The sequence below is a fragment of the Moschus berezovskii genome, chromosome 6, assembly GCF_049115385.1.
Source record: "Moschus berezovskii isolate FMDL1 chromosome 6, NW_MosBer_1.0, whole genome shotgun sequence".
Classification (NCBI taxonomy): domain Eukaryota; kingdom Metazoa; phylum Chordata; class Mammalia; order Artiodactyla; family Moschidae; genus Moschus; species Moschus berezovskii.
This window is the reverse complement of record NC_142465.1, coordinates 41,424,457-41,440,684: the sequence shown is the minus strand read 5'-3', so window position 1 is coordinate 41,440,684 and position 16,228 is coordinate 41,424,457. Positions and strand designations below refer to the sequence as shown.

At 35.7% G+C, this 16,228-nt stretch overlaps 1 protein-coding gene across 1 annotated transcript in view; it reads right to left on the bottom strand.

Annotated features, from left to right (window-relative positions):
* ADAMTS20 (ADAM metallopeptidase with thrombospondin type 1 motif 20) overlaps positions 1 to 16,228 on the bottom strand; it is a 210,082-nt gene that overhangs the window by 44,253 nt on the left and 149,601 nt on the right. Inside the window, exon 29 of the mRNA XM_055395361.2 lies at positions 6,720 to 6,887. Within this exon, the coding sequence (XP_055251336.2) occupies positions 6,720 to 6,887 (168 nt within the window). The remainder of the gene's footprint in view (positions 1 to 6,719; positions 6,888 to 16,228) is intronic.

Genomic DNA, 16,228 nt, shown 5'->3' with positions numbered 1-16,228 from the left:
AGGTGAAGATGTTGGGATGTGGTTTTGCTTATTTGAACCTCTAGTGAAAATGTTTAACCTATAAAATAAGACTCCTGCAAATTTTCCAGCAATAATTACAGAAATATAAACTATATTTAGAAAACTTTCTTCCTCTAAACCTGAAAAAAAGAATTTCTGAAGAAGAAATTCACAAAAGACAGCTGAGTAAAATGTTTTGTCAGACAAATATAATATTCTGTTATTCAGTAATCCAAGCTGCTGATTAATCCTGACTGACCATAGCACAGGTTTAGAAGACTCCACTGAGGCCATGAGTAACTACTATTGTGGAGCTCATGCTCAAAAGAAACAAACAAACCAACAAACAAAAAAAGGAAAAAACTGGACTACTGGACTACTGCTTGCTTTTTTTTTTTTTTTTAAGAGAGAAGTCATAAAAGAGTAAACTGATGTGTTTCAGATTTGAACAGAGAAGAGAATCCATTGCTTAAATGAAATAGTTCTTAGCTTAGTGTCATCAACAACCCTAACTGCCAAGTCCAACAAAAACTTTTCATGTCTTTTCTTAGTTAATCTCACTGACACATTCAGCACCACTAACCATGTTCTGTTGAGCCATTCTGGCTTCAGTCCTCTATGGTTCCAGGTACTCTCCTCTTGGAGCCCTTAATTGACTCTATTTTCTTTGTTTAGCCTTTAAATGTTAGTGTTTCCCAGAGTTTATAACTTGCTTCTCTTTATACTTTCTGAGGTCTCTCTGATTAATTTCTTCTATATACCAATAATTTCTAAATCTGTTCTCTCCAGCTGGAATGGCAATCCACTCCATAATTCTTGCCTGGAGAATTCAATTGACAGAGGAGCCTGGAGGGCTACAGTCCATGGGAATGCAAAGAGTTGGACACAACTGAACAACTAACACTATTTTTTATACTTTTTTATGTATTGACAAGATTTTCATGCATTTTCTACATAGATTTGTCAAAGGCACCTCAAATCCAGCATTTCCATAGAACTTAGGGCCTTTGCCCATCAGTTCCTCTTCCAGTTGTAAACGCTGTAAAGATACGCTAACTCACTCTTAAGCCCAGCAATGTATTACTATTAGGATGACCTCCCAAGGTATACCCCTAACTCCAAAATGGGAACCCTTATTCAACAACTTTATAGAGCCACGTATTTATAAGCATGTTAAATTTTGTCTTTCTTTAAAAATCCAAGTAGCTCATATGAAGGCAATTTGAGGCTATTATTACAAGCATGACACAAATAATTGATTTAAGGCACTAACTCACCACCACTGTATAATTTAATTTAGATAGGAAAAGTCTGCCAAATTTCCTACCTATGCATAAATGCACTACAACACTACAACTGTCCAACACAAGCCTGGACAGTGCAAGTGTAGAAGATAAATTTTAGCCAATCCACGGGTACAATAGCCACATTAGCTACTACAGAACAGAAATGAAGAAATGTTAGAACATGCTTTGCAAAAATGGGTTCATTAATGCTAATTCACTCTGTCATTTAATAAGCAATCATTTAAAATGTAATAGTAAACTCCTTCCTTGATGCATTATTTATAATTTCTTGTTAATGGAATAAGATTTTGATTTTATTATAGTCAGTTATTTGTAACTATATTTTATTTCAAGTGAATCAGTATTGGAGCAGTAGTAGAGGATTTTGAGTTAAAAAAGACTCTAAAATATCTAATTCCAATTTCTCTTCAATACTGAAATCTATTTAACAGCAGTGATGAATGAATGAATATCAAATCCATCCAGACTTCCATAGCTTCAATATGGGTACATTCACTATATCCGGAAAGAATTCTGGTTTTGGTTTGGCTGACTCTGAAGTTAATAAATTCTCTCCTATATTGAGCTGAAATATTCTTTCTTAAACTTTTACCCACTGTGTAGAATCTGTCCTCCCTACCAACATAGAACAAATACATACTGACTTCCATGTGAGAAAGCATAAAGATGTGAGGCCTGGAACTGTGGCAGCTATTTTACGACCGTTAGCAGTTGATCAACAGAACTACAGAAATGCCAGTCCAGAACTCTTGCCATTGTAGAACTCTTAAATCTAACTTAAATCTAGTGATTTTCTGATTTTATTTTGTAAAGAATAAATGTCTTTGAGTTCAAGCCACTAATAATCAGGGCTTGCAACAAAGTACAATGGAACTTATACAGAATAGTTACAATTCAATTGTGCTTCTCCGGGGATTTGGTAATTTGCCAAAACTTTTCTTTTAGTGCAGGTCTCAGAATAGGTACTACTCCAAAAATCTGAGCAGAATTTATTAGTGCAAAGATATGAACACTTCATCTATTAATGTAATCTAATATGTTGCTAGTGATTTAATACATGATCAATAAAACCTTCAGTTATTTACCTGTGATGTGTGACATCCATGTATACCTTAAATTGATGCAACAGACATTTTATATATAAGTAAGCCTGTAATGAACTCAACACAACATAGAAATTACATTTATCTTGAAAGCATTATTATGTGTAGCCCAGTGACATTCTGCAATTGGAGACTTTAGGTGCTTTGTAACAGGAGCAATAGGTTGCTAAGGAAGTAAAAGATGTTGCTAAGAAAATATAAAGACAAGCTAATGTAAAATGATAAAAAATAAAATAAGTATGGCAGCAATTACATTAGGGAAAACTCAGACCAGTATTCATTTCCTCATCCCCATCATTTCCTGCCAGTGACATGCACAAGCTACTTAAATCATTTAAGCCTTGTTTCCTCATATACATGATGAATAATACCTACAATTGTGAGGAATACAGAAGTCTCTCACACAGTGTTAGGAGGTCACTGACCCTTGCTGCTTCCTTCCTATTCCCATTTTTTCACTTACAGAGATACAATTATCCATGCCTTGAAAAGTTTCTCAACACATGCCTCAAACCAGAGTATTAGTCTTCTCAGCCCACTCAAAGACAGACTGCCTTAAGTATCAAGAAAGATGATAAAGGAAGAGATTTCACAGGCAGCAGACAAATGCAAAAACAGAAGAATTGCTGGCACTAGCTAGAAAAGATTAAGAAGCATAGTCACTCATTCCCAGAGCAAAAAGACATTCTCCTTCACCCTGGGCTCCAGGCTGTCTTCCACACTCTACCTGGGTATAAAGATGAGGGGCCCGTGGGAGCTTAAGGTTTACTATCTTTTTAGATGATAAAAGATATATATGTATACAGTGGAACTTTTTCAAGTATGACTATATACATATGTGCGTGTGTGTGTGCATTTTGGAAATATAGAAAATATGGAATTACAGAAATACCAAATCACTTAAACATGCCAGCATTTAGCAGATAGTTTCCAAAAAAGTTTTTTCAAGATCAGGGGGTTTGGGAAAGGGGGCACTAACCAATAGATCTGTGAGATTTTTGGAACTCATATCACCTTTGGTTCCAGCTCTGATCTTAAAATACTAGAAAGAAAATGATGGGTCCCTAAGAAGGGGAACCAAGTAAGTGACTGTAGTCGCAAGGCTTTTGATTCAATAGCAAGACCTGAGATTAGGTCCTTTCTAAGCTGTCCAGCAGGTTTCCCTTGATCAAGGGGAGGGGAGAATTCTGAACAACTTTTTTCTGAGCATGTAAACTACATTTGGATGGCACTGAACTAAGCAAGAGACATGAGGAATCTAACACCAGCCTAGCCTTAAAAACTTGAATTTATAAGTAAAGCTGGTACTCTCAAATGGGTAAAATTAGGTGAAAACATAAATAAAAAATGTCTGATTCCAGAAAGAAGAGGATGAGCCTTTTTTTTTTAATTTTAAAATGATTCTAGTATTTCTGTTGCATCTAATGGCATACATCTGGACCCAGGAGACAAAGAACTCTATGCAGTAATGTTTGTTCCTGTTTGGTTGCAGTCATTAAAATGCATTACTAAATCCTTTCATTTAAAAAGTGATATCAAATACCAAATCAGAAGTGTTAACTTCAAAACTTATTGAGCACCTCTGTGGTCACAATTTGCCAAACAAATCTTTCCATAAGAGGTATAATGTAAAATAGTAATAAAATGAAATTATTTTCTAGTGAGTGCTATTAAAGCAATGTTACAATTTATGCAGTCAGAACAAAGTAGCAACCAGTAATTATCTCTTAACTACCTCTGAAATTAAACTTCTGTTAAATATATTATTATATGTAGCGCAGCGACAGCCTGCGATCGTTAATTCCACGTGGGTACTTTTTATAGAATAAATCAAAAACCAACGACTTCACAAGTGGTCATTTGTTTCTGGCAGAGTTTTGGCTTCTGTGTGGGTGTATGAAACTAATTTCTATGACAAGGAAAACCAATTCAAAGAGAAGAAGGTCGACTCTGTACAAAAGCATCTGTGTTTTTTTTACAGTCTTTACATATTCATATCTGTATCTTACAAACCCCTGGAATATGTTCCTTTAGTGAATCTTATATAATGTCAGACTTGGTGGCAAGCCAAGGCTGAGTCGTTAGCACGAGTGATTGATTTGATATTGTGCGACTGGAGGCCAAGGGTCAGGAAGAGTCCCTCATGAATAGCAACCACAGCAGCTGCAAGGCAGCCAAAGAGTCCTTGGGATCACCAGGGACACTGGTGGCCAAAAGGGGAGTCTCTCCCACTCCCATCCCCCATCATCTCCCACCTGACATCAGAATTGAAAGGTTTCTGCCACGTGCTGGGTGCAGTGCCTTTGGAATGTTTACCTCTCCAGTGGAAAGCTGCTTTGTCGTTACCCTGCCACATCTTGGTCCAGATAAAATAAAGCCTACCCCTACTTTAAGCAAAACCACAACATGACAAATGTATAAATTAAGAGATGGTAGGTTTTTTTTTTTTTTGTAACTGAATTATAGAATTCAAAGTAAGAAGTATGTAGCTCCGTACTAAGCTGGGCACTTAGTGAACAAGATATCCATTGTATCTAAGATTTTGAGGCCTGTGATAATGCTGAAGAAATAGGCATGGTTAGTTAAATGGTAAAGAATCTGCCTGCCAATGCAGGAGACACAGACTCAATCCCTCGATTGTAAAGATCCCCAGGAGGAGGAAACGGCAGCCCAGGCCAGTATTTTTGCCTGAAAACACCCATGGACAGAGGAACCTGGCAGGCTACAGTCCATGGGGTTGCAAAGAGTTGGACACAATTGAGCACACACTCACACAGACTTTAAGCCATAGAAGAATTAAAACTTCTTTCAGAGCTCATACTGTATGTAAGTAAATAATGACAAAAATAAATGTTATGAGGTCACCTGGAAACAGATGATGATGAACTAGACTGGGCTGGTTGCCATGGAGACTCAAGAGTGACTCTGATGGAAGAACTGAGAGAAGCTAGGGAGGAATGTGGGGTCAAGGGAAACAGGATAGGCCCAGTGTTTCTTTCTTGAACGACTTAGTGGGTAGTAGTGGCATTCACTAAATAGAACAGATTAATGTGAAATCTTTTAAATCATGGTCTCCGCTAAACCATGAAAAATAATTTCATTTATTGTGTGTGCATGTTGAGTCACTTCAGTCATGTCCGATTCTTTGCGACCCCATGGACTGTAGCCCATCAGACTCCACTATCCGTGGATTTTCCAGACAAGAATACTGGAGTGAGTTGCCATGCCATCCTCCAGGGCAATCTTCCCAACTCAGGGATTGAACCTATGTCTCCTGAGTCTCCTGCATTGACAGGTGGATTCTTTTCCAGTAGCACCACCTGTGAAGCCCTAATCTCAAGGAGTGAAGGATAAAATTTAGGGTTAACTCCACTGCTAGCTCCTGTCTGAGCCCCAATCTTCCTAATGTAGCTCCTACATCAGACAAAGACAAGAAATTTGCATCAGCAGAATATGCGTTTCTTTTTCCCACGGCAGGACTAGCTCTTTTAAGAGATGGATACACACTCTGAGATACAGCGGCAAGCAGCCAGGTAGCTTTGCTGAAAGCTTAGCCCCACTGAAATCAAGCCTCAGGAAATTATTCTGGTTAACATTTCTGGCCTCATTTATGTTTTTCTCCTCTTTACTATTACCCACGCTGCTCTTTGCTGAACAACCACATTCAAATATATGTCTTTCCAAGTTTAGATTTGGAGTTTACCTCTCCGAGTGTGCCAAAGCAAGTATCCATCAGCCTTCTTCTATAACCTGACATTCTTAGCCCTGCTCTCATCTCAGTATAAGCTTTGTTTTTTCTGAGTCTTTCCAAGTGTGTCCACTCTGGCCTTAGACCAGCCAGGTTCCCTGGTTCTGTCATGTCCCTAACTCTTAAACCATCTTTAATTACGATCCATTGGGAATTTACCAGTCCCTTTTCCAAGTTGCTACCTCAGCTCAAATCCAAGACTTTAGTGTGGTAACAAGGCAGTTATTAAATACCTCAACATATGTATTTTACTGTTAGACCACCTGGAATAATGTTATAATCATTGGTAGCCTTCCTAGTATTCAGTAACAGAATTTCTTGTAAAGTTTATAGCCCCCAAAATAATCAAGACTAATTTGTTATTAAACTATGAACTTAGCAAGCATGTTAACACTGGATAGTATCAATTCAGAGCATAGTGCGAAAAAAAATGTGTAATAGAATAAAACACATTTAGTGGCATAAAAGTTTCAAGGTTGTTGAAAGCAAGCATGCAGAATGAATTAAGATTTTCTTTTTAAATGCAAAAATACATATATGACCATAAAACACTTTACATACCTCCTTCCATCTGTTGACTTTCCATGAAGGGCATCGGACAGACCTACAAGCTTTATGCATTCGAGGTTTCCGTAGATGACTGCAATATTTTTCTTCTAATTTCCTGTGGAATTGGTCAATGCAAAGCACCTCACGGTATTTTAAACCTTTACCACAGGAAGCTGAGCACTGGAAGATAAATATGAATGCACTTGATTCATGTTACCTTGACTAATTTATCTATAAGAAGCAGGAAATGAAACAATCATAACATCATTGCTTTGATATTTTCATCAAATTATATTTTGATATTTCTAAGGAGAGAATTTAAAATTTGCCAGTCTGCCCTCAACCATAAATCAATGTTGGTATCATAAGATAACCGTTTATTTTATAAAAAGTATTGATTATCTACCATACACCAAGCACTCTTCTGGCACATAAATGCTGTAGCTCTTTTAAGGTTAAAGACTGTCTGAGGCTAACTACCATTACCACACATATTCTAATAAAAAATCTTGCTTTCAATTTTGTACGGTCATGTCCTACTCTATTTTTAACCCTATATGTCTTGCCACAGTGTAAACTATGTTTTGAAAGTTAAAAAAATCTCTCAATATAGGAAAATATGAGAAAGCAGAAAAAATTTTTTTCAATACATTTATTTGGCAGTGTTGGGTCTCTATTGTGGCATGTGGGATCTTTCAATGCAGTGCACAGACTCTAGTTACAGCACATGACTCTCCAGTTATGGCAAGAGGGGTTAGTTGTTTCATAGTGTGTGGATCTTAGTTCCACTACCAGGGAGTGAACTTGCATCTGCTGCATTGGAAGGCAGATTCTTAACCCCTGGACCACCAGGGAAATCCTCCAAATATATATATTTTTAAGCATGATTCAGTTGAGTTTTTTTTTTTTAAATCAATCTGGCAATGGTATCATTCCAACACAAACCCTCCAAAATATTTAGCAGGAAATTAACTAAAATCTCTGTAAAAATACAGGTTAAAAAATAATTTGGCCTCAGTTTTCAACCAGTTACCATTTTATGAGTGAAGTCAGTGAAGAGGAGAAGAGCTGGGGCTCTAGCAATAAATACCAGCTCTGCCACTTACTAGCTGGGTGACGTTAGGCATATTTCACCCCCTGTTCAAGCCTCTGTTTCTTCATTATAAAGATGATAATTTCACCAATATTACTGGTTTATTACGAAGATTGACATGAGATAAAGCATATGGAATGTCTGGTCCTGTTACACATGGTACATCCTCAGTGAATATTAGCTTCTCCTACCATTTTCCTTCGTAAACTCTCAGGATGTTGATAATTTTCAGCATGATATATGCACCAGAGAAGAGTTTAGCTAAGAAGACATGGAATCCAGAAAACTCCTGTCATTCTTCTGGGATAGCTGGTCACATATGGTTTCATTTAGAAACATATACTGAGCTCTGAGAACATTAGGTAATATATTAAGCCATTTTATGTATGAGTTCAAAGACTGCATATCTAATATAGACTATAAGTTGCCTAAATACTTTAAATTTAAAAAATGAATATTTTGAGGATAATTTACCTTTATTAGATTTTCAATGTTATATCCTATTTGAATAGGCAATTAATTGAACTTGTTGCCTTGATTATTAAGACTTATTACTATATCTGAGATGTTCTCTTTGCATTAATACATACACCCTTATGTGTGACTTAAAACATACTTAATTCTGTGTGAACTGCTAATGTATCTTCATAAATTGTATTGTGTTCAGTCTTTTTTCTATTGATCTTCTCTTTCAGATCTACCTTTCTTTATGACATACATCTCCTGGCTGTTTATCTTAGGCACTTCCCTGCCTGCTTCTTGACTTCAGTGTTCTAAAGCTTAAAGTCAACTCCATGGACACATATCATTCACTTCTCTGAACTCTTCTGTCTTACTCTGCTTTTAGCACATCATCATTTTCTATTTTTGTCACATCCTTTATCTACCCAAAGTTCTGGAGGTCAAGGACCTTTTAGATCACCCAGGTGACCCACAACTGGTAGGTACAACAAATATCAGCTGATTAATTGATGTTGATCCTGGGTGCAAGCAGTTCTAATTTGTTTTTATTAAACTCTAAAATAATTTATTAAAACAGCTTATATTTCCATGAAATATGTTCACTGGTATTAAACTCAAGGTCCTCTAGGAAAGATAGACAAAAAATATAAAATCAAAGAATTGCTAAGTAAATTATGCTTCAATAACACTTTTAAAGAACTCTTTCCTCAAGATCTGAAAAGGAATAGATATATTATTTTGTTATGTCTGATGAATTTCATGTGGAGATTTAAGTAAGAGAATATGTTATGCAAAGAGTCATGTTTTAGTTGGAATGAAGCAGTCACAGTGTAAATAAGTAGTGAAATATTACTTTCTTTCTCTCAAACCACTATAAATTCTGAGTTGCAAAGTTTCTAAAAAATAGCTTACACAGTACAAAGACTCAACATGGCCATTCTTTTCTCTGGGATCCCCGTAATCCTTTTCATTTCTTTTCTCTATTTTATGTCCCTGATACAATTTTATCTCCTTGAAGTTATATTAACACTGTATAACTCATTTCCAGCATGCTTCTCAGAATTTTTTTTCTTTAAAAATCACCTCTACACCTTTGACAGACAATCTCCTTTTGAGATTTTTCCATAAATACTGTAGAGGAGTAGTTACAGGAAGTGGTAACATTAAATACAAGTAACCTGAATTGACTATTCTTATAAATTAGGTGAAGATATGTGCCTATTTAAGGAAAACAGAGCATTTGAAACAAATGTAGAATTTGCAAGCCCTAAAAATGCAATGGAATATCCAGAATTATGCAGGCTGGATGGCACATTCAATCCCAAGATGGACAGTTAGAATGAATGAGTCCATTCTCACATGATTAACTTTGGAACAAGTCTAGTTTTTCAAGTGAAGTTGTATATAATTACAGAATAAGATTCCTTCCGATATTATAAATGTGGACTATTGCTCTGTTTGTTTACATATAGGGATACTATAGATGAATAAATAGACAATTTGTGAGAAACTTGTTGATTAATTCTACAAACTTAAATTGCAAGACAAAATAAAATAAGGAAGTTTATCTAGCTCCAGTTCTAGGAAATGGTAAACCATGGTGTCTATGTGCACAATAGACTTCTGTAAAATTTTAATGGTGATCTAAGTGAGTGAGTGAGTGAGTGAAGTCGCTCAGTCATATCCAACTCTTTGCGACCCCATGGACTGTAGCCTACAAGGCTCCTCTGTCCACGGAATTTTCCAGGCAATAATATTGGTGATCTAGGTCTCTATCATCTCTGAAAGTAGTGGGAAACATACTGATACTGGGTTAATTAGTTTGTGTAATAATTAGAAAAAAAAGAGCCCTGAAAAGTAACTATCACACTGTACATTAGCCATGTGTAAACTGCCTTTTATTGACAGCAAACTGGGTGACTTTAGGTAATTTTTTAAATCTCGTTCAACCTCTATTTTTCATATGTAATATTACTTTGCCAACAAAGGTCCGTCTAGTCAAAGCTATGGTTTTTCCAGTGGTCATGGATGGATGTGAGAGTTGGACTGTGAAGAAAGCTGATCACCGAAGAATTGATGCTTTTGAACTGTGGTGCTGGAGAAGACTCTTGAGAGTCCCTTGTACTGCAAGGAGATCCAACCAGTCCATTCTAAAGGAGATCAATCCTGGGTGTTCATTGGGAGGACTGATGCTGCTAAAGCTGAAACTGCAATACTTTGGCCACCTCATGCGACGAGTTGACTCACTGGAAAAGACTCTGATGCTGGGAAGGATTGGGGGTGGGAGGAGAAGGGGACGACAGAGAATGAGATGGCTGGATGGCATCACCGACTCGATGGACGTGAGTTTGAGTGAACTCCGGGAGTTGGTGATGGACAGGGAGGCCTGGCGTGCTGTGACTCATGGGGTCGCAAAGAGTCGGACACGACTGAGCAACTGAACTCAACTGAACTGAATATTAGTAAAGAATAACTATTTCATATAAATGTCTGGGTAAAGGTAAGGAATGGAGGAGGAAATGGCAACCCACTCCATTATTCTTGCCTGCAAACTTCCACAGACAGAGGAGCCTGGCAGGCTACATACAGCCCATGGGGTCACAGAGAGTCAAACGCAACTGAGCACATGTCATGACATGACACAAAGGTGAGGAGAAAGGGATTTTTTAAACAAGAGAAATGACCAAACTCAGAAAACTCTAAAGAATTTATGAAGCTATAGCAAAATGTAAAAATAAATTTAAATTAATAAAGAATCCTGCAAAATATAATGTTGGTTACATGAAGGATGACCTTGAAAATGTTTCTCATAATGTAAAAGAGAATGGGAAGGTGACATAAAGAATATTGTTTTCTGGAAAATGCTTTGTTCATCCCCAGATCAGGACCTTTGTACATGTCATTTCCTCCAATCCTAACACCTTTCTTCCACTGCATCCCTACAAATTTTTCAATGGTAAATTTTAAATCACATTCCCTCCCTCCTTTCCTGATAACAGAGCCCAGACTAAATTAGGTGTGGCTCTTACACAGATTTTATACCTCAATACTCAGTTACCTGTTCCATGTCTCACTTACCTGCTAGACTATAAATTCTCCTGGGAACAGACCCACCATAGGAAATCATGAAAAATAAAAAAAAACCCAGAATCACTTGTTTCTAATTAAATGTGTTATGAACTATTCTTCTTCTCAAAGGAAGAAGTAATTACTGTGTACCATGAACCACTGGTCTTTTAAAATACTAGCAATTTCATTGGTGGTACCTGAGCTGATTTAGATGATATGTTTTAAATTTAATGCTTATTTTACATAGCAATGGTCACCCTCAATTTTAGTTAAGAAGTAGATAAAAAAAAAAAGAACGTAAAGTTTGGCCTACTTAATATCAAGTGAAGGCAAAGTTAAGTGTAAGAATTAATTATTAATTTTTTAAATTAAGTTTGACTATAAGGAGCCTGGTGGAGTACAGGCCATGGGGTTGCAAAGAGTCGGACAAGATGGAGTGATGAACATACAATTTATAAGTACATTTAGAAAAGTATCTAGGCTAGAAATTTGACTAGAAATGTTTATTTCAATGCTCCTGCATAGTGTTCTCTATGAATGAAGGAATATATTTTTGTTTCTATGTTCCTTATATAAAATTTAGCTAAATAACTCTAAGGATAATTATTAAAACTAACATTTGTTTCTTTGTATTAGAAAATTATTATTATAAATACCTAATATTAGAAAAGAGCTCTAACATCAACTGCAAGTTCTACATTAAATATTTTTAATGACTATCAAGATAAGCAACAAATCAGTGAAAGTACAGATTTTAAAGAAAAACTCAGCCATTCATATAGATTCTTGGGTTTCAATTTGAAATTTCTAAATTAATTTGATATATAGCCTAAATAATTTCCAGTTTTCTAAATGGACTTCAGTCAGTAAATTTGGTGATGACCCCATTTTTAAAGTGAGCAGAGTTAGTCATTCATGGTCAATTCATCATAACTAGAAGTATCTTGTAACAATAAAAGTACAGCTTCCTTAACACTTTTCTTTAATTGCTGACAAGGAAAATATTAAACTATTATCAAAATTTGACGGTACTATTGTAAACATTTTATTCAATATTACAATTTTTCACAAACCATTTCAAGGATGATTCAAGTTATGACATTTGGTTTTTCAGCTATCAGAATATCTTGACTTTAGTTTTGTAATGATGTTATACAAAAAATGATTAACAAGAAAATATAAAACTGAATATAAATAAATTGAAAGTGAACGTGTTAGTCACTTAGTCATGTCTGACTCTTTGCGACCACATGGACTGTAGCTCACCAGGCTCTTCTATGGTATTCTCCAGGCAAGAATACTGGAGTAGATAGCCTTTCCCTTCTCTGGAGGAATCTCCCCGATCCAGGAATTGAACCCAGGTCTCCCACATTGCAGGCAGATTCTTTACCATCTGAGTCACAAAGGAAGCCCTATTAATCAATTTATCTTTGCTTTTCAAAATTTTTGGACTTTTCTGATTGTTTTTCGAAACTAATTCTTGTCATTAGGCAATCTGATGAAGAAACAATTTTTTACTTTATTTCTAGATATTCCATCATCTCTTTGTTTCATATACAGCAAGGTTCACAGTCAGTAGCTGAAAAAGTAAAAGCTCACAACGAGATGACTGGATGTGATGTCTACCTGATTGCTTATGGTATGGCAGGTATTAGCTAATTTCTTCAGACAACCGAGAAAAATCTGCTGCCAAGCGACAAAGGGGTTCACACAGAGTCTGTTTTAGGAGAGCTAAACTCACAGAAATCCAATCATTCAACACACCTTCTTCCTACAAACCCAAAATCCTTTCCATCAAGACAAGTGCAACTGAATGAGAAGCACCAATTTACAAGGAATAAATGGAGTGATGTAGATTTAAACACAGACATATCATAGTAGCTGAAATATAATCAGGCATGTGAAGTGTCTTTCTTGGAACAATTTGAGAGGATTAGTTGTGTTTTTCTCAGTCCTTGTGGCAACTCCAAAAGCATCAATGGATTTCTCACTGTAGGAATATGTACTATCTTTGTTTTATACTTTTCAAAACTAAACTATCATATACTTCTGTAGCAAAGCTAAATTTAAAATTTTTTCATGGTACATTTTTAGTCATTATTTTTCTAGAGAATTTTTTAGAATGACATTTTGGTGATCATGTTAGATGTCTCTGTAACACTTATGAAACAAAAGATTTGTCTATGAAATGACATATTACAAAGGGAAATAATAGAGCTTCAGGTCAAACAGACCAGAAATTAGATATCCTGTTGAATAAAACACTATATATGTTTCATTTATTCTTTCTGATTTTAAGAATAAAGAAACTAAACAAACAACAACAACAAAAACAGGACAAACCTAAACCCAGAAGCAGCATGGTTTTTGAAATTTCAGGAAGCCAATGATAACTACCTAAGAGAAAAGCCCCGCTACAGAAAAATTGTGGGTTTCCCAGGTGGCACTAGTAAAAAAAAAACAAAAAAACAAAAAAAACCCTGCTGCCAATGCAGGAGACAAGAGATATGGATTTGATCCTTGTGGTGGCAGGAAGATCCTCTGGAGGAGGGCATGGCAATGCACGCCACCATTCTTGCCTGGAGAATCCCGTGGACAGAGGAGCCTAAGGGGCTAGAGTCCATAGTGTCACACAGAGAGGGACACAACTGAAGTAACTTAGCACTAACGCATGCACAGAAAAATGTTAGATATGAATTGTGCACAACTACTTTTTAATTAAGAGCATTCCCTACACTATTTAAAATAGAGCTCCTAAATTATTAGAGAAGTAAAACATTAATATAGCAAGAAACAGCCAAAGTATAGTAGAGTATCTCTGTGTTTAAACAGAAGCACACACACAAACAAGTCAAAATATGCATATTAAATGTAGTGTCAACTCTATAAAATAGTACTGCTACTGTTCCTTTAATTCAATGCATATGTGCAGTAAGGAGTAAAATACTAAATCTATCAACAGGGACCCCATTTACAGTATTTCCTGAAAGATTATACTTAGAGTTTTAAAGTTTAATGGAGTCTGAAAATTTCCTTTTTAACCTGTTACAGACACCCTTTGACTATGTAGCTTTAACAACCCAAGACAGCATTTGGTTTCTAAAACATGTACTACTGAAATATTTCATTCAGTTGTACTGCATCTGATTATATTTAAAATTTGCAAATTCAGACATCTAAAATATTTCAAGTCAGGTTTATTTGCAAAGATGTTTGAGTTTCAACTTAAAGGACAAAGAAACATATGCTTAATAACAAACATATCCAATAAATTTTCACTACATTTATATCATCATAAAATTATAACATTTTAATTTCTATTTCATGTTCTAAAATTTTATTTTTGAGTATATATGTATATATTTATGTACACACACAAAATACATTTACAGTTCAAAGCTAATCAATACAACATGATTATCTCATGCATAATTCATTTGGTTAATTCAATTGTAAGTAATGTTTAAAGATAATTTACTACAATATGGAAAAGTTTTGTGATTTTTTTAAAATATAAAACCCAAAGCAAAAGTGCATTAACTCAAGAAAGTACTTTATACAGAAATTTTCACTTATCATACATTATTTTCCACACACAAATATTAGAAAATCAGAATGAAAAATCATCCCAGTAAATGATAACTAAAATATTCAATAACTGGATTCATTTTCTTCAACAATAAGACTTGACAAACAATCATTAGAAACCCAGAAACTTAAATTACTGAACTCAGGTTTATTGTGCTAGAAGCAACAGTAAATGTAATTCTAATTCAAAACATAAGCACTATTTGTAGCAAAAAATTGTCAAGAAAAACTGCTATTAATTTAAAACTTATAGTTTATTGTTTTAACTTTCTGTCCAATAGTATGGTTTGTGTGTATTACAAAGGAGTAATGCACATTTCCAGACTCCTCCATAAAATCTGCTTAGCAAGTGGAACTCATCTAAAGAGTTCCTGTTCAGAGATTTTATTGACTCTCTAAGTAACACAAATCTTTACAATTATATGGCCACAGGACTGGAAAAGGTCAGTTTTCATTCCAATCCCAAAGAAAGGCAATGCCAAAGAATGCCCAAACTACCGCACAATTGCACTCATCTCACACTAGCAGAGTAATGCTCAAAATTCTCCAAACCAGGCTTCAACAGTATGTAAAGAGTGAACTTCCACATGTTCAAGCTGTATTTAGAAAAGTCAGAGGAACCAGAGATCGAATTGCCAACATCTGTTGGAACATCGAAAAAGTAAGAGTTCCAGAAAGACACCTATTTCTGCTTTATTGACTATGCCAAAGCCTTTGACTGTGTGGATCACAACAAACTGTGGAAAATTCTTCAAGAGATGGGAATACCAGACCACCTGACCTGCCTCTTGAGAAATCTGTATGCAGATCAGAAAGCAGTAGTTAGAACTGGACATGGAACAACAGACTTGTTCCAAATCAGGAAAGGAGTACGTCAAGGCTGTATATTGTCACCCTGCTTATTTAACTTATATGCAGAGTATAAGAGAAATGCTGGACTGGAGGAAGCACAAGCTGGAATCAAGATTGCCTGGAGAAATATCAATAAACTCAGATATGCAGATGACACCACCCTTATGGCAGAAAGCAAAAAAGAACTAAAGAGCCTCTTGATGAAAGTGAAAGAGGAGAGTGAAAAAGTTGGCTTAAACTCAACATTCAGAAAACTAAGATCGTGGCATCCGGTCCCATTACGTCATGGCAAATAGATGGGGAACAGTGGCAGAGACTTATTTTGGGGGGCTAAAAAATCACTGCAGATGGTGACTGCAGCCATGAAATTAAAAGACACTCTATGGAAGAAAAGTTATGACCAACCTAGACAGCATATTAAAAAGCAGAGACATTACTTTGCTAACAAAGGTTCATC